The following is a 24,643-nucleotide window of genomic DNA, read 5'->3' on the forward strand; positions in this document are numbered from 1 at the left end:
AACGTGTTCTCCGTGGGTTCCAAATTGTGTGGGTGTTGTGTGCAGTGTGTCAGCATGAATGTATTTGATAAAGTTTTGATGTGAAGAAGGGGAGGCCTTAGACCTGCAATTTTCCTGAATTCACTTTTTTCTGTCTACAATGTAGGTGTCAGAATCCCCAGAAGACCTCGGGTGTGCATTGAGACCCCAGAGCGCAGGGACAGTGTATGAAGCCGCCACGGTGGAAGTGGATGTATCTGCTTCCATCACATTGCAAGTGCTGGTCGACACCCCAGGGAACATTTCCTGTCTCTGGGTCTTTAAGCACAGCTCCCTGAATTGTCAGCCACATTTTGATGTACAAAATAGGTAAGTGGAGGAATACCTTCTTGATATAAAATGTGGTTCATTTGGAATTTTGTTTCAAGTTTCTGTTCATGATTATTGTAAATCTTTTTTTTTTTTTTTTTGAGTCGGGGTCTCTCTCTGTCACCCAGGCTGGAGTACAGTGGCACAATCTTGGCTCACTGTAGCCTCGACCTTCCAAGCTCAAGTAATCCCCCCATCCCAGTCCTCCCAAGTAGCTGGGACTACAGGTGCGTGCCACCACACCCAGCTAATTTTTAAAATTTTCTTCTAGACACCATGGTGTTTCACCATGTTGCCAAGGCTGGTCTTGAGCTCCTGGGCTTAAGCAATCCACCCACCTCAGCGTTCGAAAGTACCAGGATTACACGTGTGAGCCGCTGTGCCTGGCCTCAGCCTGTTTTTTGTAACTCTTATCTTCAGTGAAATAACGAGCTAAAAATATAGTTAGGGCATCGATATATGACATTATATATCTGTCAAATTTCCTAGGATGTATAACACAAAAAATGAACCCTAATGCAAACTATGAACTTTATTTTATTTGAGTTTTGAGACGGAATCTCGCTGTCTCACCCAGGCTGGAGTGCAGTGGCCTGATCTTGGCTCACTGAAACTTCCGTTTTTCCCAGGTTCAAGTAATTCTCCTGTCTTAACCTCCTGAATAGCGGGGATCACAGGCGCATGCCACTACACCCAGCTAATTTTTGTATTTTTAGTAGAGATGGGGTTTCACCATGTTGGCCGGGCTGGCCTCAAACTCCGGACTTTACATGATCCTCCCACCTCAACCTCCCAAAGTACTGGGATTACAGGCATGAGCCACCATGCCCGGCCCAAACTATGAACTTTAAAATTGGTTCATCAATTGTAACAAACATATCACACCTATGCAAGATGTTAATAATAAGGGAAACTGTGTGTGGAGAGAAGTGCATATATGGCATCTTTCTGTGTCTTCTGCTTAATTTTCCTGTAAGTCTAAAACTGCTCTAAAAAGTAAAGTTGGTTGGGTGCAGTGGCTCACGCCTGTAATCCCAGCACTTTGGGAGGCTGAGGTGGATCACCTGAGGTCAGGAGTTCGAGACCAGCCTGGACAACATGGTGAAACCCTATCTCTACTAAAAATAAAAAAATTAGCCAGGCGTAGTGGTGTGTACCTGTAATCACAGCTACTTGGGAGGCTGAGGCAGGAGAATCGCTTGAAGCCCAGAGGGGTAGGTTCGGTGAGCTGATATTGCGCCACTGCACTCCAACCTGAGAGACAAGAGTGAGACTCTGTCTCAAAAAAAAAAAAAAAAAAAGAAAAAGAGAAAGGTTAAGTCTATTAAGTTAAACCTATACACACACACACACATATATAAGTATATAGAAAGCAGTGAGTGACTGGCAAAATGTAAAACAAATAGTGAAAAGAATATCTGGGATTTTCCTTTCTTTCTTTTTTTTTTTTTTCTGAGACAGTGTCTTGCTCTGTCACCCAGGTTGGAGTGTAGTGGTGTGATCTTGGCTCACTGCAAGCTCCGCCTCCTGGGTTCATGCCATTCTCCTGCCTCAGCCTCCCGAGTAGCTGGGACTACAGGTGCCTGCCACCATGCCTGACTAATTTTTTGTATTTTTAGTAGAGATGGGATTTCTCTGTGTCAGCCAGGATGGTCTCGATCTCCTGACCTTGTGATCCACCCGCCTTGGCCTCCCAAAGTGCTGGGATTACAGGCGTGAGCCACTGCGCCTGGCCTCCTTTTTTTTTTTTTTTTTTTTTTTTTTAATATTTTTACCTTATTTACGAAGAACTTTTTTTTTTTTGAGACGGAGTTCTGCTCTGTCTCCCAGGCTGGAGTGCAGTGGCATGATCTCAGCTCTCTGCAACCTCTGCCTCCCAGGTTCAAGCAATTCTCGTGCCTCAGCCTCCTGAGTAGCTGGGATTACAGGCACCCACTACCATTCCTGGCTAATGTTTTTTTTTTTTTTTTTTTTGTATTTTTAGTAGAGGCAGGGTTTCATCATGTTGGCCAGTCTGGTCTCAGACTCCTGACCTCAGGTGATCTGATCCACCCGCCTCAGCCTCCCAAAGTGCCGGGATTACAGGCATAAGCCACCTCACCGGGTCTATTTGGGATTTTTTAAATGTCTTGTGTTAAAGATAAAATTTAGAAAGTCTTCATTTCATTCTTGTTAGTGTAGCAAGAAATTTCTTTCTTTTTTTTTTTTTTCTTGAGACGGAATCTTGCTCTGTTGCCAGGCCTGGAGTGCAGTGGCATGATCTTGGCTCACTGCAATGTCCTCCTCCTGGGTTCAAGCAGTTCTCCTGCCTCAGCCTCCCGAGTAGCTGGGATTACAGGCACCCGCCACCATGCCCAGCTAATTTTTGTATTTTTAATAGAGGCGGGGTTTCACCATGTTGGACAGGATGGTCTCCATCTCTTGACCTCTTGATCTGCCCACCTTGGCCTCCCAAAGTGCTGGGATTACAGGCATGAGCCACTGCACCTGGCCAAGACATTCCTTAAAAAAAAATTTTTTTTTAAAGGAAATTTATTTTTGGGAAATGCTTGGGAAAAGAACATTTGATTTTATCTATTTTGTTTCACAATATGATAAGCAGAATTGCAATGTTATGTGCTATCTACAGATTATTTAGTAAGACATTGATCTGTCTGTGAGGAACATTGGTCTCATCCAGAAAAATGTCTTAGCCAAGATGTGTGGGTCATGTCCTAACCCTGTATAGCTCTGTGCTGCTTGCTGCCCCCTGCTGTCCTTGTCCTCTTGCTGAAATGAGATAGGGCAAAGGACATAGGTCAATTAAATGCCCTCTTAACGCAGCCTTTCTTTCAGATTCTTGCGGCTGTCCCGTTGTGCCGCAGGTGTAGAGAAGGCACGCGTTTTCCAGGAACTATGTAGTGAACAGTACCCAAATGGCCTGCAAGGGGTATCGGGCCCCTTGATAGGGTCTTGGAGAACGTCTCTGTGATCAACTTGTACCAGTTATTTGTATTTTTTTTTAAGGTCAAATACATTCTTAAGTGATTTGCCGGACAGTGAGTATAGTTCTGAAGTTGAGTTCTAAATCTTGGAACACATTCATTTCCTTTCCTCTTTTGAGATTGTATTACTCACTTCTTGTTTTTTGGCTACAAATGTGCTGGGATTACAGGCATGAGCCACTGTGCCAGTCACATTTTTTTCTTTTTATTGGGAAGGCATCTCAATATGTTGCCCAGGTTAGTCTTGAACTCGTGGCCTCAAGCAGTCCTCCTACCTTGCCTCCCAAACTGCTGCGACTGCAGACGTGGTGGCTCACGCCAGGCTAAGGGTTCAGAGAAAAAAAGCGTATCATCAAAATAGATCTGCAGAAGCAAATCAAGTATGCATCCTACTAATCGACTGTGTTTCTGAATGCAGGCCCCTGTACTCTTGAACCTGCTTGCTGCTTTAAAGCAGGACTTCTCAAATATAGCCTGTATTTGGATTGCCTGGAGATGTTGTTTAAAATGCAGATTCTGATGAGTGGGACCTGAGATTCTGCATCTCTGTCGATTCCCAGCTGATGCTAACACTGTTGGAGAAAGACTACACTTTGCACAGTTAAGGGTCTAAAGGTCAGAAAGTGTGAACTTGTTTTATGATTTTATTTTATTTAATTTTTTGAGATGGAGTTTCACTCTTGTTGCCCAGGCTGGAGTGCAATGGCGCGATCTTGGCTCACTGCAACCTCCACCTCCTGGGTTCAAGCAATTCTCCTGCCTCAGCCTCCCGAGTACCTGGGTTTACAGGCATGTGCCACCCCGCCCAGCTAATTTTGTATTTTTAGTAGACAGGGTTTCTCCATGTTGGTCAGGCTGGTCTCGAACTCCCGACCTCAGGTGATCCACCTGCCTACGCCTCCCAAAGTGCTGGGATTACAGGCATGAGCCACCGTGCCTGGCCAGAAATTGTGAATTTAAATACAGCATCACTCAACAAAGTGCTAGGAGGACTGTCAGCTTTAGAGAGGATAGCACCAAATACACATCCTAGTTATCTCTTGGAAGAGAATGCCCCTAACCCAATTTATGTTTACTAATTATTTGAAAAGTTAAAAATACTGACACCGAGACATCTTTCTCTTTACATCTAAGTGATATTCAGTGTAATTATTACTTCATAGGAACGTGCCTTTTGTCAGATTTTGCTTGAGTTCTTTCATTTAGACAGAAAGGCACAAACTAGGGGAACTTTTTTTTTTTTTTTAACCTCAGTGTTCTGTGAATGGGAAACTGAGACTGAGGCTGGTGACCAGGTGACTGGGCATATGTGATCACAGAGGGTGCTTTGTCATGGAAGGAAATGGTATGCCACTGCTAAAGGGACTGTATCACCAACACTGTGTGTGGGTTTTTATTTATTTATTTATTCATTTTTTTGAGACAGAGTTTCGCTCTCGTTGCCCAAGCTGGAGTGCAATAGTGCGATCTCAGCTCACTGCAACCTCCGCATCCCAGGTTCAAGCGATTCTCCTGCCTCAGCCTCCTGAGTAGCTGGGATGACAGGTGGGCGCCACCATGCCCGGCTAATTTTTTGTATTTTTAGTAGAAACAGGGTTTCACCATGTTAGCCAGGCTGGTCTTCAACTCCTGACCTTAGGTGATCCACCCATCTCAGCCTTCCAAGGTGCTGGGGTTACAGGCGTGAGCCACTGTACCAGGTCGTTTTTAAAAATATTTTTTAAATAGAGATAGGGTCTCACTATATTGCCCAGGCTGGTCTTGAACTCCTGGGCTCAAGTGATCTGCCAGCCTCGGCCTCCCAAAGTTCTGGGATTACATGTGTGAGCCACTACACCTGGCTTACTGTGCTTTTGTTGTTGTTGTTGTTGTTGTTGTTTCAGTTTTTTTTTTTTTAGACGGAATTTCACTCTTGTTGTCCAGGCTAGAGTGCAGTTGTGCGACCTGAGCTCCTGCAGCCTCCACCTCCTGGATTCAAGCAATTCTCTGGCCTCAGCCTCCTGAGTAGCTGGGATTACAGGCGCCTGCTATCATTCTCGGCTAATATTTGTATTTTTAGTAGAGACGGGGTTTCACCAATGTTGGCCAGGCTGGTCTCAAACTCCTGACCTCAGGTGATCTGCCTGCCTTGGCCTCCCAAAGTTCTGGGATTACAGGTGTGAGCCACCGCACCCAGCCTCCTGTGTGTTTTTAGATGGGAGTTTTCGCTCCTAGAAGCTCAGGGAAGATGAGATGATGGCACCAGAATAGAGCTCTCCCATCCTCAAGGGGAGGACTGGTTAAAAGTCAGAGTCCAACGAGCAATGCCCAGGCTGAGTGCTGGGCACATGACAGAAGCTGTATTCTCCACAGAGCAGCTTCCGTGCCGGGCGGGGAATGCTGGAGTACCAAACTGCCTTTTTAGTCACTATGAAATTTTGTTTTTAGTTTCACACATTTTCCAAAATAACTAGTTCTCTTTCTTGTTTTGCAGAGGAGTTGTTTCCATGGTCATTTTGAAAATGACAGAAACCCAAGCTGGAGAATACCTACTTTTTATTCAGAGTGAAGCTACCAATTACACAATATTGTTTACAGTGAGTATAAGAAGTAAGTCCAGCCTGCTACTAGCATTCCAGTCTGGAATATCACAGTATTTCAAAGGAGTGATTTAGAACCCGTTAGCTTGACCAGCTCCTCTAGACATATTCATGTTTCCCTCTATACATCGTTGGATTGATTAGATTCCCGTCAACCCTCCATAGAACCTATAGAGAACTGAGAATCACTGATGAATCACTGATGTGTGCCATGGACTCTCAGAATGTGACTGCTGCTAAAAACACCTGGGACATCCTCTGTTCAGTAGCAGATGGCTGACAGGGAAGAAATGGGAAACATTTTGACCTTGGAATCAGAAGACCTCGGTTCTGATTCTGGTTCTGATACTACCACCTATGGCAGGTCACAATTTCTCTGAGCCCCAATTCCCTTGTTGGTGAAATGAGGATAAAAATATATACCTCACAGGATTGGAAGGTCTCAGCATGATCCAATAGAACTTTCTAAGATGATGAAAATGATCTTTGTCTGCTCTTTCCAATACAGTAGCCACTGGCCACATGGGGCTGTTGAACACTTGAAATGTGGCTAAGGTGACTGAGGAACTAAAGTTTCCATTTTATTTAGTTTTAATTCATTAAAATTGAAATTTAAATAGCCCCATGCAGCTAGGGGCTACTGTGTTGGACAGCGCAGGCCCACACGCATGCCAGACCATATGCAAGCTGTAAGGAACAGTCCAAATAGTCTTACCAAGGGAGGCAGCTGTGCGGCTGGCAGAGGCACCACCTGCATGTGCTTTCTGGCTTCTCCTTGTTTCGTCCCCATCATGCACAGACTCAGTGCTATGCACACTGACTTGCTGCTTCACCTTCCATGACCAAGAAGGAGTAAAGGTGGCTGCATTCATTCAGGTCCTCGTGCCTTTAGGGGCCAGTGCAGTGCTCCAAAAACCCTGGGTTAATATCACTTAAAATTAGGTTCCTTCCCACACATTGACACAACTTGCCAGGCTGCCCTCTTCCTTGTCAGTGACTCAAGTGCACAAAGCGTGTGTGTCCGGCCCACAGAGGTGCCCTGGGTCAGGAATAAGCACAACTGCCCTTTGCTGAGGATCTTCTGCCTGTAACATCTCAGATGCTCGCAGCGATCCTGCATGCATGTAGATGAGAAGACAAACCCTCTGAGAGGCGTGGTGGTGGGCATAGCTGGAGGCTTTCTGCACCACACTGCCCTGGGTCTTGTGTGAAAGAAAGTGCGTGGGTCTTGCTGTCAAAGCTACTGACAGAAGAGAGCACTCGAGATTCCCAGAAGTGTCATCTTACTGGGGTTGGGGGTGGGGTAAGGTTCTAAAGTCAGCCTGTAAGGTATACGTTAGCTAAAGTCAAAGTTACTCAAAATTTGTTCTGGAAAGTCCTTTAATTACTCTGAAAATGATAGGATCAGAGCCCTACAAGCTCCAAAGCCAAGAATTACCTTTCGTTGCTCTTTGGTGTTGGTCTTGTTCCCTGCCCCCTTTCTAGTCCCTCACTGCCTCTGTGGGACAGTCAATACATGCCCCAGGTTGGATGAAGCGAGGACATTTCTTGCTCTCCCTCTCTTCCTCTTTCTCTTTTTCTCTCCTTTTTAAATTTTCTTGCCAACGATAAATAGTTGTATAAGGTAAGTGGGCATCTGCTGTGTCTCTGTTATACTCAGGGTATATTCCTTTCACTTAAGATTTACAGTGTAAAAATGTAACAACAATTATTCAAGCAAATTATAACTTATTTTTAGCATTCTGCAAGGTGGTGGGGTCCAAAAAATAGGTGGGAGAGACGTGGCAACAGTCAGTGTGAAAAAGAGGAAAGGGTTTAGTCAACCACAAGCTCAGTATTAACCACCAGCAGGGCATGGTTGCCAAAAAAAGTAAATTTGAACCTTGGCAGTGTTCATGAAAATATAACATCTAAATTAAGGAAATTAATGGAAGATTATTCATTTCAGTTCTACTTTTTTTTTTTAGATGAATACTGACAAAATGGAGCAACCAGGATAGTGGAAAATTTGGAATTCTTTAAATTAGGAGCAGTTGAAGGAATTGGGAATGTGTAGTGTATAGAAGGAAATATTTTGAAGACACGATAAGGTTGATGGCAGTGTAATACAGAGGAAATTCTTTTAGGATTTGGGTCAGGAAACCTGAGCGAACGAGTTAAAGTACCTTTTATGGTAATTATCTCCCTTGATCTCAGTTTCTGATTTTAAATATTTGAAGGATTTTCATGTGGAATCAAAGCTAGACTTTTAAAAAGTTGCTCTAGAGGGTAGGATAAGAACCAGTTGTTAGAAATTACAGGGAGAGATCGAGACCATCCTGGCTAACGCGGTGAAACCCCGTCTCTACTAAAAATACAAAAAATTAGCTGGGCATGGTGGTGGGCGCCTGTAGTCCCAGCTACTGGGTAGGCTGAGGCAGGAGAATCGCTTGAACCCGGGAGGCGGAGCTTGCAGTGAGGTGAGATCCGGCCACTACACTCTAGCCTGGGCAACAGAGCGAGTCTCCATCTCAAAAAAAAAAAAAAGAACTTACAGGGAGAAAAAGTAAAAATCACCACAAGATGGGAAAAGTTACTTGCAGTTCACAATCAACAAAGGATTAATAGTCATAATATGTAAAGTCAATAAGATAAACAATCTATGTAAGTCAATAAGTCAATAAGAAAAACAAAGCAAAATGAAAACCTGTAGAGAAATGAACAAAGGACATGAGTAGGCATTTCATTTTTGGGACATGAAACCTAAATGGTCAAGAAACATGTGAAAAGATAAACTTAGGCACGTTAAAGTTGTAAAGAGTATATTTGAGCAGAAAGCAATTCATGAATCGGGCAGTGCCAGATGGTAAGCAGGTGGGCTCCTGTCAGGGCATTCAAGGGTAAGACTTCTTTCTAGAAGGTGTTCCTGGAGGCAAGACAAAGAAAAGATTTGATTGGTTAAGGAAGGGCAGCCCCTCGTTTGGTCAGTCTGCAGTTCCTCATTGATTAAGCTAAGTGGCATTTTGCTGCTCATAAATGAATTGGGTTTGCTTTTTGCTTGTTGTTGTTGTTTTTGTAGAGACAGGGTTTCGGCATGTTACCTAGGCTGGTCTCCAACTCCTGGGCTTAAGCGATCCTCCCGCCTCACCCTCCCTAAGTGCTGGGATTACAGGCATGAGCCACTGTGCCCGGCCTTTATTCTTTCCCTTTTTTTTTTTTTTTAAAGTTGGGTTTTGATTTGTTTACATAGGAACTCGAGCTATTAGAGCTGTCTCAGCCTAATGGCCTTCCAAGTAATTATTTTAACACATGTTAAATTAATAATGGATAAATTAAATGAAGACCACAATGAAATACCATTTTATACCTGCTAGATTGTTGAAAATTAAGAAGTCTTGGTACGTATACAAAGCAATAGGTGCTCTCATCTCCTGGTGTGTAACATAAATTAGTATAACCCCTTTGGAAAACAAATGGTCATTATGTGTAAGGCTGAATGTGCTCATACCATGTAGACCAGCAGTTCCCCTCTTAGGTATGTTATTAAGGAAACTGTTATACACATGCCTCAGTACAAATGTGTGGAATGTTCAGAGCACATGGTTGATCATACAAAAAACTATGGCCGGGTGTGGTGACTCATACCTCTATTCCAAGCACTTTGGGAGGCTGAGGCAGGAAGATCACTTGAGCCTGGGAGGTTGAGGCTGTAGTGAGCTGAGATTGCACCACTGCACTCCAGCCTGGGTGACAGAGACCCTGTCTCACACACACACACAGAAGGAAACAACCCAAATGTCTACTGCAAGAAAATGAAAAAACAATGATATATATACCAATAGAATATGATGTAGCAGTAAAAAAAAATGAATAAAGTATAGCTACATGTAAAACCATGGATGAATGTTAAAAACATAAGGTTGGATGAAAAAATGAAGTTGTGGAAGCTGCATATTGATTGATAACACTATTTTGAAGCTCAAGAATGAAATAAATCAATATATCATTTAGCACCACATATTTATGTGGTATAACTACTTTGAAGAGTCCCCGAATAATAAACAAAATTCAGGATAAAGGCCATGTACAGTTGAGAGATGGGGAGAAGCACAAAAGTAGATCAAAAGGTATTTATTAATATTCTAGTTATTAGGTGGATAGTGGCTCCGTGGGTATTTGTTGTTATTATGCTTTGAAATTTACACTGCCTATATTCTTTCATATATATATATATATATATATATTATATAATATTTTCAAGCAAATTTTATTGTAAGGAGAGAGGCTGGAATTCAGTATAGGGAAACTTTCCTTAAAAAAAAAAGCTTGTCAGAAATTAGAATGACCTGCCCTGGAAGGTCATGAACTCCAGTCCCTAGAAGAGTCAAAGTAGAAGTAGAAAGTTTATGTTAGACATAGCTGGGAGTGAAGGATAGTGTGTGTGTGTGTGTGTGTGTGTGTGTGTGTGTTTGTGTGTGTGAGAGATGGTCCATGGGAGTGGGAGGCTCAACTAAACCTCTAAGTTCTGTTGCAATTCCAACTCCACCCTACCATGTTTCTTCTGGCTTTCTGAATCTTAGTGTATTTCTGACTAGTTGCAGATCAAATTATAGGAAGAAAGTTGAGGTCTAAACTCTGCGTTAAACAAGGGTTTAAGCCATATGTTATTGCTAATTTCCTTTTTCCTGTGCCTATCAATATTTGTATTTTCACATGGCTTCACTCGACTACTTTAGTTAGCTGTGGATTTATGAAATACCCAGAGAAACTGGCCAAGAGGGTAAATGTTAAAGTTGACACTGCAGCCAGAGCTAAATTTAATATAGTGGTTGGTTTTCTTTTGATGCCTTTAGTATTAAAAAAAGAAAAAATCTGTGTATGTAATGGTTGGCGGGGCTGCAGAAGACACTGCTATGGTATAAAATACGAACTTTTCTTAATGACATAGAATCCTTTTTTGAGGGGCTGCTAAGATAATTATTTTTAAAATAGTAAAATGTTAATAACTTATGATGCTTTAGATACCCTGCTTTTCACATTAAGAAGACCTTACTTTAGAAAAATGGAAAACCAGGACGCCCTGGTCTGCATATCTGAGAGCGTTCCAGAGCCGATCGTGGAATGGGTGCTTTGCGATTCACAGGGGGAAAGGTATGACACATCCGTGGTAGCTGCTATTCTCATAATTTCCTTTTGGCTATTTTCTAATGTAGCTGACATCAAGCTGTATGTAAAATTTAATTTATGCTCATTGAAACAGGAAACTCTGGCTTCTTAAAGTTAAAAAATGACCAGTATAGGGCCGGGTGAAGTGGCTCACGCCTGTAATCCCAGCATTTCGGGAGGCCAAGGTGGGCAGATCACTTGAGGTCAGGAATTTGAGACCAGCCTGGCCAACATGGAGAAACCCCATCTCCACTAAAAATACAAAAAATTAACCAGGTGTGGTGGCGGACGCCTATAATACCAGCTACTCTGGAGGCTGAGGCAGGAGAATCTCTTGAACCTGGGAGGCAGAGGTTGCAGTGAGCCAAGATCACGCCATTGCACTCCAGCCTGGGCAACCAGAGCAAAACTCCGTCTCAAAAAAAAAAAAAAAATTAAATAAATAAAATAAAACAAATAAATAATACAGAATGGCCAGTGTACAGGGAGGACAAGGATTTTTTTGGTAAGGGGCTTTTTGGAGCCCCTGAAATCAACTGCAGGACCCTTCCTGGGCATCATAGTACACAAGTAAAAGTCCCTCTACGTTCCAGGATTGTTGGCTCCCTGGGCATCTGGTTGGGGCAAAAAGAAAGATACTTATTTTAAAGTACAATTCTCTTATAAGTACGAAATTCTAGGCCGGGCACAGTGGCTCACGCCTGTAATCCCAGCACTTTGGGAGGCTGAGGCCGGAGGATCACGAGGTCAGGAGATGGAGACCATCCTGGCTAACATGGTGAAACCCCATCTCTACTAAAAATACCAAAAAAATTAGCCGGGCGTGGTGGTGGGCACCTGTAGTCCCAGCTACTCAGGAGGCTGAGGCAGGAGAATGGTGTGAACCCGGGAGGCAGAGCTTGCAGTGAGCTGAGATCGCACCACTGCACTCCAGCCTGGGTGACAGAACGAGACTCCGTCTCAAAAAAAAAAAAAAAAAAAAAAAAAGAAAGAAAAAGGAAATTCTAGGTCGGGCACGGTGGCTTAGCCTGTAATCCCAGCACTTTGGGAGGCCAAGGCAGGCAGATCACCTGAGGTTGGGAGTTCGAGACCAGCCTGACCAACATGGTGAAACTCCGTCTTTACTAAAAATACAAAAATTAGCCAGGCGTGGTGGCGGGCATCTGTAATCCCAGCTACTCAAGAGGCTGAGGAAGGAGAATCGCTTGAACCTGGGAGGCGGAGGTTGCAGTGACCCGATATCATGCCATTGCACTCCAGCCTGGGTGACAGAGCGAGACTCCATCTCAAAAAAAAAAAAAAAGAGAGAAATTCCTTGTGACTAAATGTTCAATTTGTGATTGTCCTGTTTGTTCTGGAAAAGCAGTCTAATACGATTGTTTAAAGATATAGAATCTAGAGCCAGATAGCCTGGGTTTGAACCCTAGTTTGTTTAGCAGCTGTGTGGCCTTGGACAAGTTACTTAACCTCTCTGTGCCTCATCAGAAGACTGGGAATGACAACAAGTACTTATAAGATTGCTATGATGAGTAAATGAATTGATATGTGTAAAGCACATAGAACAGTGCCTAGCCGTTAGTAAGTATGGTATAAATGTTTACGTAGTTTTTCATATATGCCAAAGCTAAGTTCTCACAAAGTAAAAATTCATGCAGTTTGAACTAATTAAAATTTACTAAACAACTTTTTTTTTTTTTTCTTTTTAAATGGGACCAAATAGAAGGAGAAAAAGTACCAAATACTTTGTTGCAAAGTGGTACAAAAGTTCGCTTTCTGCTGAGGCAGGGAGAGGAGTTTTGTTCTGTTGAATACTTGGGAGTCTTGGCTGATTTCCCTTGCAGGTGACACCTTGGCCCTCCTCTGTTCCTGTGGGAACTCGGGTGACCTTTGAAACTTTAGCTTCCCCATCCCTTACTGCGTCCCCTTCAGTGCTGTGAAGAAAAGGATGCTTACCTTGCTAAACTTCATGAAAGCCCAATCATGCTTTTTCTCTTCTCTCTTTCTTCTCTTTTTTTCCTTGATCTTCTTTCTCATTTTTTTCCTTTCTTTCCCTGTCTTTAAACAACAGCAACAAAGAGATCACCAAACATGAACAATTTTAAACTGTTTTATTATGTAATTCTCCTTAGTGTTATTCTAATCCATTGAGATAATGAGTAACTAGCTAGCTCCCTTATGAGCTCTTAGCTGAAACCATAGATTTGGGCTTGTTTACCTTTTGACCTTTTGCTTACCGTTTGACCCTTAAAAATGGCTCTAGAACTTTGTTCTCCTCTTGAGCATTCATTTGTAATTTTAAAACTTGTTTAACCAAATGGTACTTATTTTCTAATTGCAGTTGTAAAGAAGAAAGTCCAGCAGTTGTTAAAAAGGAGGAGAAAGTGCTTCATGAATTATTTGGGACGGACATAAGGTGCTGTGCCAGAAATGAACTGGGCAGGGAATGCACCAGGCTGTTCACAATAGGTAACTCTATAATATCACGTACTTTCATTTTCAGTGACTATTTCTTAGCAACCATCAGGGACTAACAGTAACTGCATAGGTGATCATTCAACTTCAGAAATCCTGTCGTTCCTTTAGGCCCCAGTAAATGCAATATTATGGATTCTGTAAATGCTGATTTATTCATAAAAGAGAAGAGTCAGTCTCTAAAAGCTTCTTTGATTAATGTGGTTAGTAATATTTGAGATGATGCTAAAGTCTTTGTTCAGAATGTTCAGGATATCCTTTGTGATAAGTGAATAATCACTTTCTTTTTTCTCACTTGGGATGTTTTCATCTCCTAGATCTAAATCAAACTCCTCAGACCACATTGCCACAATTATTTCTTAAAGTGGGGGAACCCTTATGGATAAGGTGCAAAGCTGTTCATGTGAACCATGGATTCGGGCTCACCTGGGAATTAGAAAACAAAGCACTCGAGGAGGTAAAAGGACAAGTTTGTATTCTGAAAATGCAGGAACAATTAACTAACAGTCCGGATTGAAAACATTAAATGCAAACTCTGTTTTATTAAAACCTAGGGCAGCTACTTTGAGATGAGTACCTATTCAACAAACAGAACTATGATACGGATTCTGTTTGCTTTTGTATCATCAGTGGCAAGAAACGACACGGGATACTACACTTGTTCCTCTTCAAAGCATCCCAGTCAATCCGCTTTGGTTACCATCGTAGGTAATGCAGGCTGCTCACACAATCTTTATTCCTATTTTTAGTTGCTTTAGAGTGGAATGTGAGGTATGCGGTACAAATTCGGATTTCAATATAATGCTACTCTCAAACACTAAGAAAGAAACCGAGTTAGAATAGCTTTGCAAAGATAATCTGCTCACCGTCTTCCTTTTCCCGTGAAACCAGGCCCGCTTGAATGCCACTGTGTTTGCACATAACACTTTGTAATATGACCATCTGTTTGTGTGCTTTTATCCCCCGGTAGACTGTAAGTTTCCTAAGGACAAGGACAATTCATTCTATCCTTGTAGTTCCAGAACCTGACACAGAGCCTGACACAAAATAGAATATAAATACTGGTTCTAAGAACCAACTAGCCTTACTGTTAGGGCAGTGAGCACTGAGAGACAGTACAAGCCCTTAGATGCCCTGAAATTTTGGTGGGGTATGTAGGATCCGAAATGGAACACAATTCAATAATCTCAGATTAGGGTACAGCGTTCAGCCATAATGAAAATGCTAAGAAACACAGCGATGCTCTTAGCAGATTAATAAGGAAGTGTTCCATAAGGCAACCTCGTGAATATTGCTAGCCAGATTGCTCTTTTATTTGTGCCTTGAGTTTATTTTTCTCTCTCTCATCAACGAGAGAGAGTGGTGCTGGCTGAGAGCAGGGGCTTCCAGACTCTGTAAGGAGACCCCTAGTGTGTACACGGGAGTGGGGGTTCCTTTCAACCTTTGGAAATTGTCTGCAAAATCTGTAAGTTTATTTATACATTTCTCTGGGAAGACAGTCAATTATCTACATCCCATTCTTTTTGTTTCCTTCTTTCTTTTTTTAAACATTTCTTAACTTGGAAAGATGATGAGCTCAGGCTTAGAACTAGGGATAGGACTCCTGGGTTTTCACTTGGATTATCCAACCTGACCTGCAGCATGCCAACACCTGAGTTTTTCTGTGAAACTGATGAATACAAGTTTATTTTATCTTCTCAGTATGTTTCCATATGAATATTATTAACTAACTCATAAATGCCTATTTTTTCTTACAGAAAAGGGATTTATAAATGCTACCAATTCAAGTGAAGATTATGAAATTGACCAATATGAAGAGTTTTGTTTTTCCGTCAGGTTTAAAGCCTACCCACAAATCAGATGTACATGGACCTTCTCTCGAAAATCATTTCCTTGTGAGCAAAAGGGTCTCGATGACGGATACAGGTGAGACCACAAAGGACTCTTAAGATACCATTTTTAGCATAATTCTCCTTGCTTGTTGCCCTTGAGAAGGACAGTTTTATACTTATGGAAGCACATTCACTTATTATGAGTTTATTATTGAGTTGAAATTGGAGATGAGAAAACAATAAGCAGATGTGAGGATACAGTAGCAGTCTTACTATTGCTTTAGATAATATAACCTGCTGCATGAAAACAGAAAGAACCGTATTAGTCTGGTCTAGTTTGAGTCTGGTTCTCTGGCATTTTCTGAGTCACAAGGTAGTTACTTCCTGTTTGAGAGTGCGGTGTATAGTACACTGAGTCTCTCCTAAAACATTTGCAGATGGTTGAGGAAGTAAAACTCCTTAAAAACAGAAAAACATTACTCATAGGTGTATTGATTTAAATTTTCAGAAAATACATGCAGAAATAGCCCAATAATAAGAGCTGAAGAAAAATGTTTTCCTCAGGATTTGTATGAGAAACTATGCAAGATTCTTTTTTTAGGAAAAACAATTTTTCTTTTCTTTTTCTTTCTTTCTTTTTTTTTTTTTTTTTTGAGATGAGGTCTCACTCTGTCACCCAGGCTATAGTGCATTGGTGCAATCTTGGCTCACTGCAACCTCCACCTCCCAGGCTCAAGTGATCCTCCCACTTCAGCCTCCCAAATAGCTGGGACCACAGGTGCACACCACCACATCTGACTAATTTTTTGTATTTTTGATAAGACATGGTTTTTCCATGTTGCACAGGCTGGTCTCGGGCTCCTGAGCTCAGGAGATTCACCCTACCTGGGTCTCCCAAAGTGCTGGGATTACAGGCGTGAGCCACCGCACCCAGCCGAAAGGTTGTCTTGTGGGAGGAATTTTCCATTCCTTCTTTGGAAAACAAAAAACAACCTTCCCCTATATCTTCTATAGTTATGACATCTCTTGTTTCTTTAAACTAATGCTATGGAACATAGTTTTGGACTAGAGTATGAGAGACTGAGACGCACATGTTATCTTTCAAACAAGTCAATGGACTAGAATACATCATCCTTTCTCAGCATGTGGTCTGTTGAACAACTAAATAAGAATCATCTGAGGCCGGGTGCGGTGGCTCAAGCCTGTAATCCCAGCACTTTGGGAGGCCGAGGCGGGTGGATCACGAGGTCAGGAGATCGAGACTATCCTGGCTAACATGGTGAAACCCCGTCTCTACTAAAAATACAAAAAACTAGCCGGGCGTGGTGGCGGGCGCCTGTAGTCTCAGCTACTTGGGAGGCTGAGGCGGGAGAATGGCGTGAACCCGGGAGGCGGAGCTTGCAGTGAGCCGAGATCACGCCACTGCACTCCAGCCTGGGAGACACAGCGAGACTCCGTCTCAAAAAAAAAAAAAAAAAAAAAAAAAAAAAAAAAAAAAAAGAATCATCTGAGCAAATGCTCAAAATGTGGATTCCTGGCTCCCATTCCAGACATGCTGACTCAAAACTGGGGCAAAACGCTCAGACTCTGCTTTTTTAATGAGAACCTTTGGTGATTCCTATCACAGGTCTAGATCTGTGCTGTCCTGTACAGTAGCCACCAACCACATGTGGATATTGAGAGCTTGAAATGTGTCTGGTCCAAATTGAGATGTACTCTAATTGTAAAATACACACTAGATTTTGAAGACTTAGTATGAAAAAAAGTATGTAAAATATATTACTAATAATTTTTATAATGGCTAGGCTTGGTGGGTCACACCTGTAATCCCCGCACTTTATGAGGCCAGGGCGGGTGGATCGCTTGAGCCTAGGAGTTTGAGACCAGCCTGGGTAACATGGCAAAATTTCATCTCCACAAAAAATACAAAAATGAGTTGAGTGTGGTGGTGTACACCTTTAGTCCCAGCTACTTGGGAGGCTGAGGTTGGAGGATTGATTGAGCTCAGGTGGTTGAGGCTGCAGTAGCCGTGATCACACCACCGCACTCCAGCCTGGATGACAGAGCGAAACTCTGCCTCGAAAAGAAAAAAAATATATAAAATTAAAACAATTTTTATGTTAATTATATATTAAAATGATAGTATTTGGGATATATTGCATTCAATGAAATCTATTATTCAACTTAATTTCACCTGCTTCCTTTTACTTTATGCAGCCAACAGAATTTATAAATGATATAGAAGGCTTGCAGTCATGACTGACATTGTATTTCATTGGCTAGCACTCTTCCAGTTGAAGAGTAGGAGTTCTTTTCACCTTGATTCTGCTACGTGTTTGTTTCATGATTACTGTGCTACTCTTTATACCTAAAAGGGATTTGTACTAAAAGTCCCTTGTTGGGACTTTTAGAATCTCAGTGCAGGGTTTGCATGGAGTTGTCTGCCGTCTGTTACTGAAACCCCCCAATGTTCAGAGCATTCATTTTTAAGGTAATTAAGAATGCAGACTGGTCTGGGAGTTGACTGAAACACACTCCCCCAAACTCAGGGTTTGTCAACAGTGGCACTGCTGACATGTTGAGCTGGATAATTCTTTGTTGTGGAGGACTGTCCTGTGCATTGTAGGATACTTTTCAGCATCCCTGGCCTCCTCTCACTGGATGCCAGGAGCACGTTCCCCTTTCCCAGTGTGACAGTATCTCCAGACACTGCCAAATTGAGAAAAATAACCCCTGGCAACTTTTTTTGAGAACCATTGCCTTAGAGGCATCACCCCACAGTTGTCATAAGCTCTTATTCAGAAACATCAAGCTTTTTTTTTTTCAGACAGAGTCTCACTCTGTCGCCCAGACTGAAGTGCAGTGGCACAATCTTGGCTCACCAAAAGCTCCTGGGTTCAAGCAATTCTCCTGCCTCAGCCTCCTGAGTAGCTGGGATTATAGGTGCACGCCACCATACTCAGCTCATTTTTTGTATTTTAAATAGAGACGGGTTTCTTCATGTTGGCCAAGCTGGTCTTGAACTCCTGACCTCAAGTGATCCAACTGCCTCAGCCTCCCAAAGTGCTGGGATAACAGGCGTGAGCTACCGTCCTTGGCCTATCAAGCTTTTAAATGGAGAAGGTTGGGGATCCAGCCCCTCTCTACCCTAGTTGACTTGATTACCACTTGGCCTGTGTTCAGAAGGAAATCAGCATATCACTGTCCCCTCTCTCCTTTGTATCCTATCCCCATGTTAGATAAGCTCTTAGCGTCATGGGAATCTCTTCTGAACCTAATTCAAAGAGATAAGAGGTCAATTCAATTTAGTTCAACAAATATGACTTTAATATCCTCTTGATGGGTGTGATGCTGTGAAGGGCTGCCAGAGTGAATAAGGTAATGTTGCTTTCCCTCTCCCCCCAGAATGTACACAGATTGCCACTGTGCTGGTGATACCTGGTATAACCTTTTGAGATTTTACAGAATCGCCAGTTGGGGACCGTGTCACTGACATATGGGTCATGGGCCAGTGGGCTACTTCCTGTAGCTTCATTCCGTGGCCACAATCCATACGCATGACCCCAGGTTGTTATCCTATAGAGGTAGCCAAATGAATGAATTAGGGGAGATCCTGACTCCTATAGCGTTTTGTACCTCACTCATTCCTACTTATCTGGTAACAGAGTTACCTCCTTGTATGTTGCATCTCACCAGGGAGTTTATAAACCCTAAGAATAGGTGTGCTGCCATATTTCTCTATCTTTGTACAATGCCTTGTTCAGTGTGTGTTTAATATATGAATGAATTCATCATCATATCTGGAATGCAGCTCACAGTGCAGTCTGGGCCAAAGATGAGTCAACAGCATCCTCTTCACTTCAAGGACCACACATGTGGTTCTTAGCACAACACCCAATACTCAGTGTTTATTGTATTGAAAAGTTCTTGAAGAGCTACAGTGTTTGTGCTAATAATGTGCATTGTTGGTAATAATAATGTACCAGGTGTTGTGGGCCACTGACGACACACAGCAAAGGAAAGATGGGCCCTCCTTCTTCATGAAAAAACGTGCTCAAAATACTGAACAAGAAATGAACAACACAAAATTTGAACACGCCTCTGAGTGCTCTAAATGTCTTTTTCTTTCCACACCAGGCTCTATGTTGAGATGGGGATGGCAGACTAGATTACAGTCAGGGGTCATTTACACTTTTCTTTCTTTTTACTTTTTTTTTTTTGGACTAAGTCTCACTCTGTCACCCAGGCTGGAGTGCGGTGGCGTGATCTTGGCTCACTGCAACCTCTATCTCCCGGGTTCAAGTGATTCTCCTGCCTCAGCCTCCCTAGTAGCTGAGATTACAGGCATGAGCCACCCTGCCCAGTGAATTTTTTTGTATTTTTAGTAGAGACAGGGTTTCGCCATGTTGGCCAGGCAGGTCTTGAACTCCTGACCTCAAATGATATGCCCACCTTGGCCTCCCAAAGTGCTGGGATTACAGGTGTGAACCAACATGCCCAGTCCTTCTTTTTGCTTTTTTTTTTTTTTTTGAGATGTAGTCTTGCTCTGTTGCCCAGGCTAGAATACAGTGGCTCAATCTTGGCTTACTGCAACCTCTGCCTTCCAGGTTTAAGTGATTCTCCTGCCTCAGCCTCTTGAATAGCTGGGATTACAGGCATGCGCTACCCTGCCTGGCTAATTTTTGTATTTTGAGTAGAGATGGGGTTTCACCATCTTGGCCAGGCTGGTCTTGAACTCCTGACCTCGTGATTCACCCGCCTCGGCCTCGCAAAGTGCTGGGATTACGGCCATGAGCCACCTTGCCTGGCTTCTTTTTGCTTTTTAGAGTCAGGGTCTCGCTCTGTTGCCCAGGTTGGATTCTAACTCCTGGGCTCAAGTGATCTTCCTGCCTTAGCCTCCTGAGTAGCTGCAACTTGGTGTGTGCCACTGCACCCGTCTTTCCTTTTGACTTTTTATTATAGAAAGTTTCAAACTTACTAATAAGTTGAAATAATAGTGCGTGAGCATTCTTTACCTACCCCCTAGATTCAACAATTTAATTGAGCCGAATTTGGTTTGTGAAGTACAGTATTTTAGTCATGTATCAAAACTGCATAGGCAAAGTGATACAACTTTAAAAAAATCTGTAACCGAAAGGGCCCTGTAATAACAGTACCCCTGAAAAAACTTTGGTGTGGTCATGGTATGTGCACCAGAAATCTCTCGGCTTCCCCACTTTCACGGCTTCATTTCTCCAATTTACTTCCTCAAATATGACGCCAAAGTTTACTAGGGCTTGCCTTTATATGTTTACATTTTATTAAATTATAACTTTCTAGCCGTCCTGGTGTCCTGGTCCTGATAAAGGTTTCCAGGATATTTCACCCATTCGTTTGTATAATTTCGTATCTCTACAGACTTAATTACAAATACCAAATCTACCTTAGCTTTTTCCGATTTCATGGGAAAAAATAGGAATGGGACTGTTGTAATTACTTAGTAACCTCTTCTGAAACCTTCTCCTTAGCCTTGCCTAAGCCTGATGTTTTCCTTGTTCCTGAAATATTTAATTTTCCAACTCTGTGAATCTAGGTTTTGCCCACAGTAGGCACTAACCGAGTGCTTACGGGGTAAACAGCTGTGTGGTGGTCGTTTGGGTTCTGGGTGGGGAGCCAGCGTCCTGCTCAGAACCACAAACTGAAAAGCAGGCTGTCACATGAAATGACTGACACACAATTACAGAAGATTATGGAGCCTGGGAGAGGAGCTTTTTTTTTTTTTTTTTGAGACGGAGTCTCGCTCTGTAGCCCGGGCTGGAGTGCAGTGGCCGGATCTCAGCTCACTGCAAGCTCCGCCCCCCGGGTTTACGCCATTCTCCTGCCTCAGCCTCCGGAGTAGCTGGGACTACAGGCGCCGCCACCTCGCCGGGCTAGTTTTTTGTATTTTTAGTAGAGACGGGGTTTCACCGTGTTAGCCAGGATGGTCTCAATCTCCTGACCTCGTGATCCGCCCGTCTCGGCCTCCCAAAGTGCTGGGATTACAGGCTTGAGCCACCGCGCCCGGCCGCTTTTTTTTTTTTTTTTTTCCTATTTTCTGAAGGAGTTGAGCCTTAAGTATAGACAGAAAGGAGGGAAAATAAGGGAAAAGTTTGAGTCTAGTGAAATACCAGCAGCTCCTACCTAAATCCCGTTCCTGTTCGCTTCTGCAGTCTGAGACAGCATTCCTGGTTGCAGGTCTTCCCAAGACCCCACTCAGTTGTGAGTGATTAACCATATCTTATGAAGCCATTCTGCGAGAATAAAAGATCCTTCTTTGAGTTCTTATCATGTGCAAAATCCTATAGGTGTATTACCTCATTTAACCCTCATAATCCCATTTTATGAAATGTGGAAATTGAGGCTAAATTACTTGCCCAGTCACAGAAGGCAAAGTCAACACCCTTTATTCATTCTTTTTTTCTGAAATTGCCTTTAAAAAAACACCATAATTCCACCTCCAGAGATAACATTGCAGACTTTTTCTATGTAACCACCATGATAGAAACATACAATATGGATCTTTGTATAAACACGAAATAATGTACCATTTGTAGTCTGATTTTTCACTTAAAATATATCATGAGCATCTTTCTGTATTAATAAGTATGTTGTTATATCTACCTTATTGTTTTAATGGCTGCATAGTATTCCACTTTTTAGAAATTTTTATTTTAACTCCTGTTGATGAGTATCAACTTTACTTTTTTCCTTTCTCTTTCTTTGACGTTTTTATTTTTTTATATTGTATTTTTATTTATTATTATTTTTTTTTTAGATGGAGTCTCGCCCTGTCGTCCAGGCTGGAGTGCAATGGTATGATCTTAGCTCACTGCAACCTCAACCGCAAGCGATTCTCCTGCCTTAGCCTCCCGAGTAGCTGGGATTACAGGCGCGTGCCACCGCGCCCGGCTAATTTTTTGTATCTTTAGTAGAGATGGAGTTTCACCATGTTGGCCAGGCTGGTCTTGAACTCCTGACCTCAAGTGATCCTCCTCCTTCAGCCTCCCAAAGTGCTGGGATTGCAGGCGTGAGCCATCGTTCCCAGCCAAGAAACCCCTTTTCTTAGTTGTAACCAGAACGCATCTTCTTAGACACCAGGATACCGTTTCACTGTAAACTCAAATGTCCTGACATCCGTCTCCTGTCAACTGGCCATTTATAGAAAACCCCTCGGTGAAAGAGGAAGCTGTGCATCTCCCAATCAGCGTAACTGGTTAGTCCCCTTGGAATTCCCATGGGGTCAGGACACAGTTGTCATTGTAGTTGTCATTGTTTCCAGGGTTAACTGTCATAAGCACGAGGAAAGGTAGTTTAAAGCGATCTGGATATTCAGTTTTGTGTTCCTGCTATTTATGTGACCAATTTCCTACCTGGTGTTTGTTCAGAAGAGTGAAAAATATTTCAGGTGCTCTCTCTTCTAAACCGTGGCAAACCACACTCTGTTAAGACAGCACAGAAGACTGAGGAAGAAAAACGTTTATGAAACATTTTGCTTTGGTCTGCCTCATGAGAAGTAATTGTACTGGTCATTTCTTTTTCCACTGAAATGACTGGTGTCTCTGACATGGTGCCTGGTGAGCCACACTGGCTTTATTATCTCCTCTTTTCTCCTTTTTCAGGGTCTTTGGCCATAGTCCAGAGAGAATTACACTTTCCCTGTTAGAAGCTCACGTCTTTCTTCTCTTGGGCCACTTCCATGCCAGCCTCTTCCACACTGCCTTCCTGAGGTCGGGCACCGGCATGGAGCTCTGTTTCCTCTTCTCCTCCCTAGGGTCGTAATCTGGCTTTCCCCTGATCTTTCTATTGTTTCCACTTCACCAGTGATTTCCTCCTTTTTGTCCAGAAATAGGTCAGGATAAGAAATTCCTCTTTTTTACTTCTTTAGACTTCTTGTTAACAAAGTAAAACAAGGTTAAACACCTTATTCAGTGCTCAGCCTTTTTTTTGAGTCTGGGTCTTGCTCTGTTGCCCAGGCTGGAGTACAGTGGCTCCAGCGATTCCCTTACCTCGGCCTCCCGAGAAGCTGGGACCACAGGTGTGTGCCATCGCACCCAGCTAAATAATAAAAAAAAAAATCTGTAGAGACAAGGTCTTGCCATGTTGTCCAGGCTGATCTTGAACTCCTGGGCTCAAGTAATGCATCCTCCTCGGCCTCTCAGAGTGCTGGGATTACAGATGCGAGCCCCTGCACCCACCCAAAGGTCAACCTTTAACTGCCTGAAACTTTCGATAGGTCAGAGAGATGAATTCTCTCGTTCACAACACACAGTCAGAATTACCTTGGCTTAGGAGTTCAGGTCACAGAACATTGGTGTCACACAAACATGGGCTCAAAAGCTGCAATTACGCAGTGGCATTTTGTGGATTTTTTTGGTAGAGATGGAATCTCACTAGGTTGCCCAGGCTGGTCTCAAACTTCTGGCCTCAAGCAGTCCACCCACCTCAGCCTCCCAAAGTGTTGGGATTACAGGCGTATTTTGAGTCTTGGGGACCAACTGGGATTCTCTTCCCCTCTTTATCTTCTGTATCCAATCCAGCCCCTGCCATTTCTTTTTTTCTGGTGCCTCTTGGGTTTGCTCTTTTCTCTCCTTTCCCATTCTCTTACATTAAACAACACTCCTCTTGTCATGCTCCAAAACCTCAAATCTGAACTTTTACTTCTCCTATCGCAGAAACTTCCCACACTCTAACTGCTTATTACCCCTCTACCTTCACCACCAAATTGTAAATTCTGTGAGAACAGAAACCCAGTTTTTTGAATTTGCTGTTGTGTCCTCAATTTCCATCACAAACACGTTCTAATATTGACAGTTGAATGAATGAATGAATGAGTTCTTGAATTGCTACGACTGCCTTTAAAATTCCAGTTAACTTTTGCTGCCATCAGCAGGTGAATATAAAACACTGTTCATAGGCCAAGGCACCGTGACTCATACCTGTTATCCCAGCACTTTAGGAGGCTGAGGTGGGAGGATGGCTTGAGGCCAGAAGTTTGAGACCAGCCTGGGCAACATAGTGAGACCCCATCTCTACAGAAAAATTACATAAAATAAAATAAAATTAAGGCTAGGTGCAGTGGCTCATGCCTGTAATCCCAGCACTTTTGGAGGCCAAGGAGAGAGGATCACACGAGGTCAGGAATTCAAGACGAGGCTGGCCAACATGGTGAACCCCATCTCTACGAAAAATACAAAAATTAGCCGGGCGTGGTGGCGTGCATCTGTAATCCCAGCTACTTGGGAGGCTGAGGCAGGAGAATCACTTG

The 24,643-nt window shown here is 42.8% G+C and overlaps 1 protein-coding gene and 1 long non-coding RNA gene across 2 annotated transcripts in view; one reads left to right on the forward strand and one right to left on the reverse strand.

The window, feature by feature from the left end:
- The window catches only part of LOC105490198 (fms related receptor tyrosine kinase 3), a 97,070-nt gene that overhangs the window by 37,435 nt on the left and 34,992 nt on the right, over positions 1 to 24,643 (forward strand). Inside the window, exons 3-9 of the mRNA XM_011755599.3 lie at positions 146 to 348; positions 5,806 to 5,921; positions 10,912 to 11,041; positions 13,395 to 13,522; positions 13,846 to 13,985; positions 14,083 to 14,236; positions 15,286 to 15,454. Of these exons, the coding sequence (XP_011753901.1) occupies positions 146 to 348; positions 5,806 to 5,921; positions 10,912 to 11,041; positions 13,395 to 13,522; positions 13,846 to 13,985; positions 14,083 to 14,236; positions 15,286 to 15,454 (1,040 nt within the window). The remainder of the gene's footprint in view (positions 1 to 145; positions 349 to 5,805; positions 5,922 to 10,911; positions 11,042 to 13,394; positions 13,523 to 13,845; positions 13,986 to 14,082; positions 14,237 to 15,285; positions 15,455 to 24,643) is intronic.
- The window catches only part of LOC105490197 (uncharacterized), a 31,852-nt gene continuing 15,904 nt past the window's right edge, over positions 8,696 to 24,643 (reverse strand). The window contains exons 2-4 of the long non-coding RNA XR_011614937.1: positions 21,520 to 21,629; positions 13,010 to 13,111; positions 8,696 to 8,816 (exon numbers count right to left, since the gene is read on the reverse strand). This is a non-coding gene — a long non-coding RNA (uncharacterized lncRNA). The remainder of the gene's footprint in view (positions 8,817 to 13,009; positions 13,112 to 21,519; positions 21,630 to 24,643) is intronic.

The sequence above is a fragment of the Macaca nemestrina genome, chromosome 16 (assembly GCF_043159975.1).
Source record: "Macaca nemestrina isolate mMacNem1 chromosome 16, mMacNem.hap1, whole genome shotgun sequence".
Taxonomy (NCBI): domain Eukaryota; kingdom Metazoa; phylum Chordata; class Mammalia; order Primates; family Cercopithecidae; genus Macaca; species Macaca nemestrina.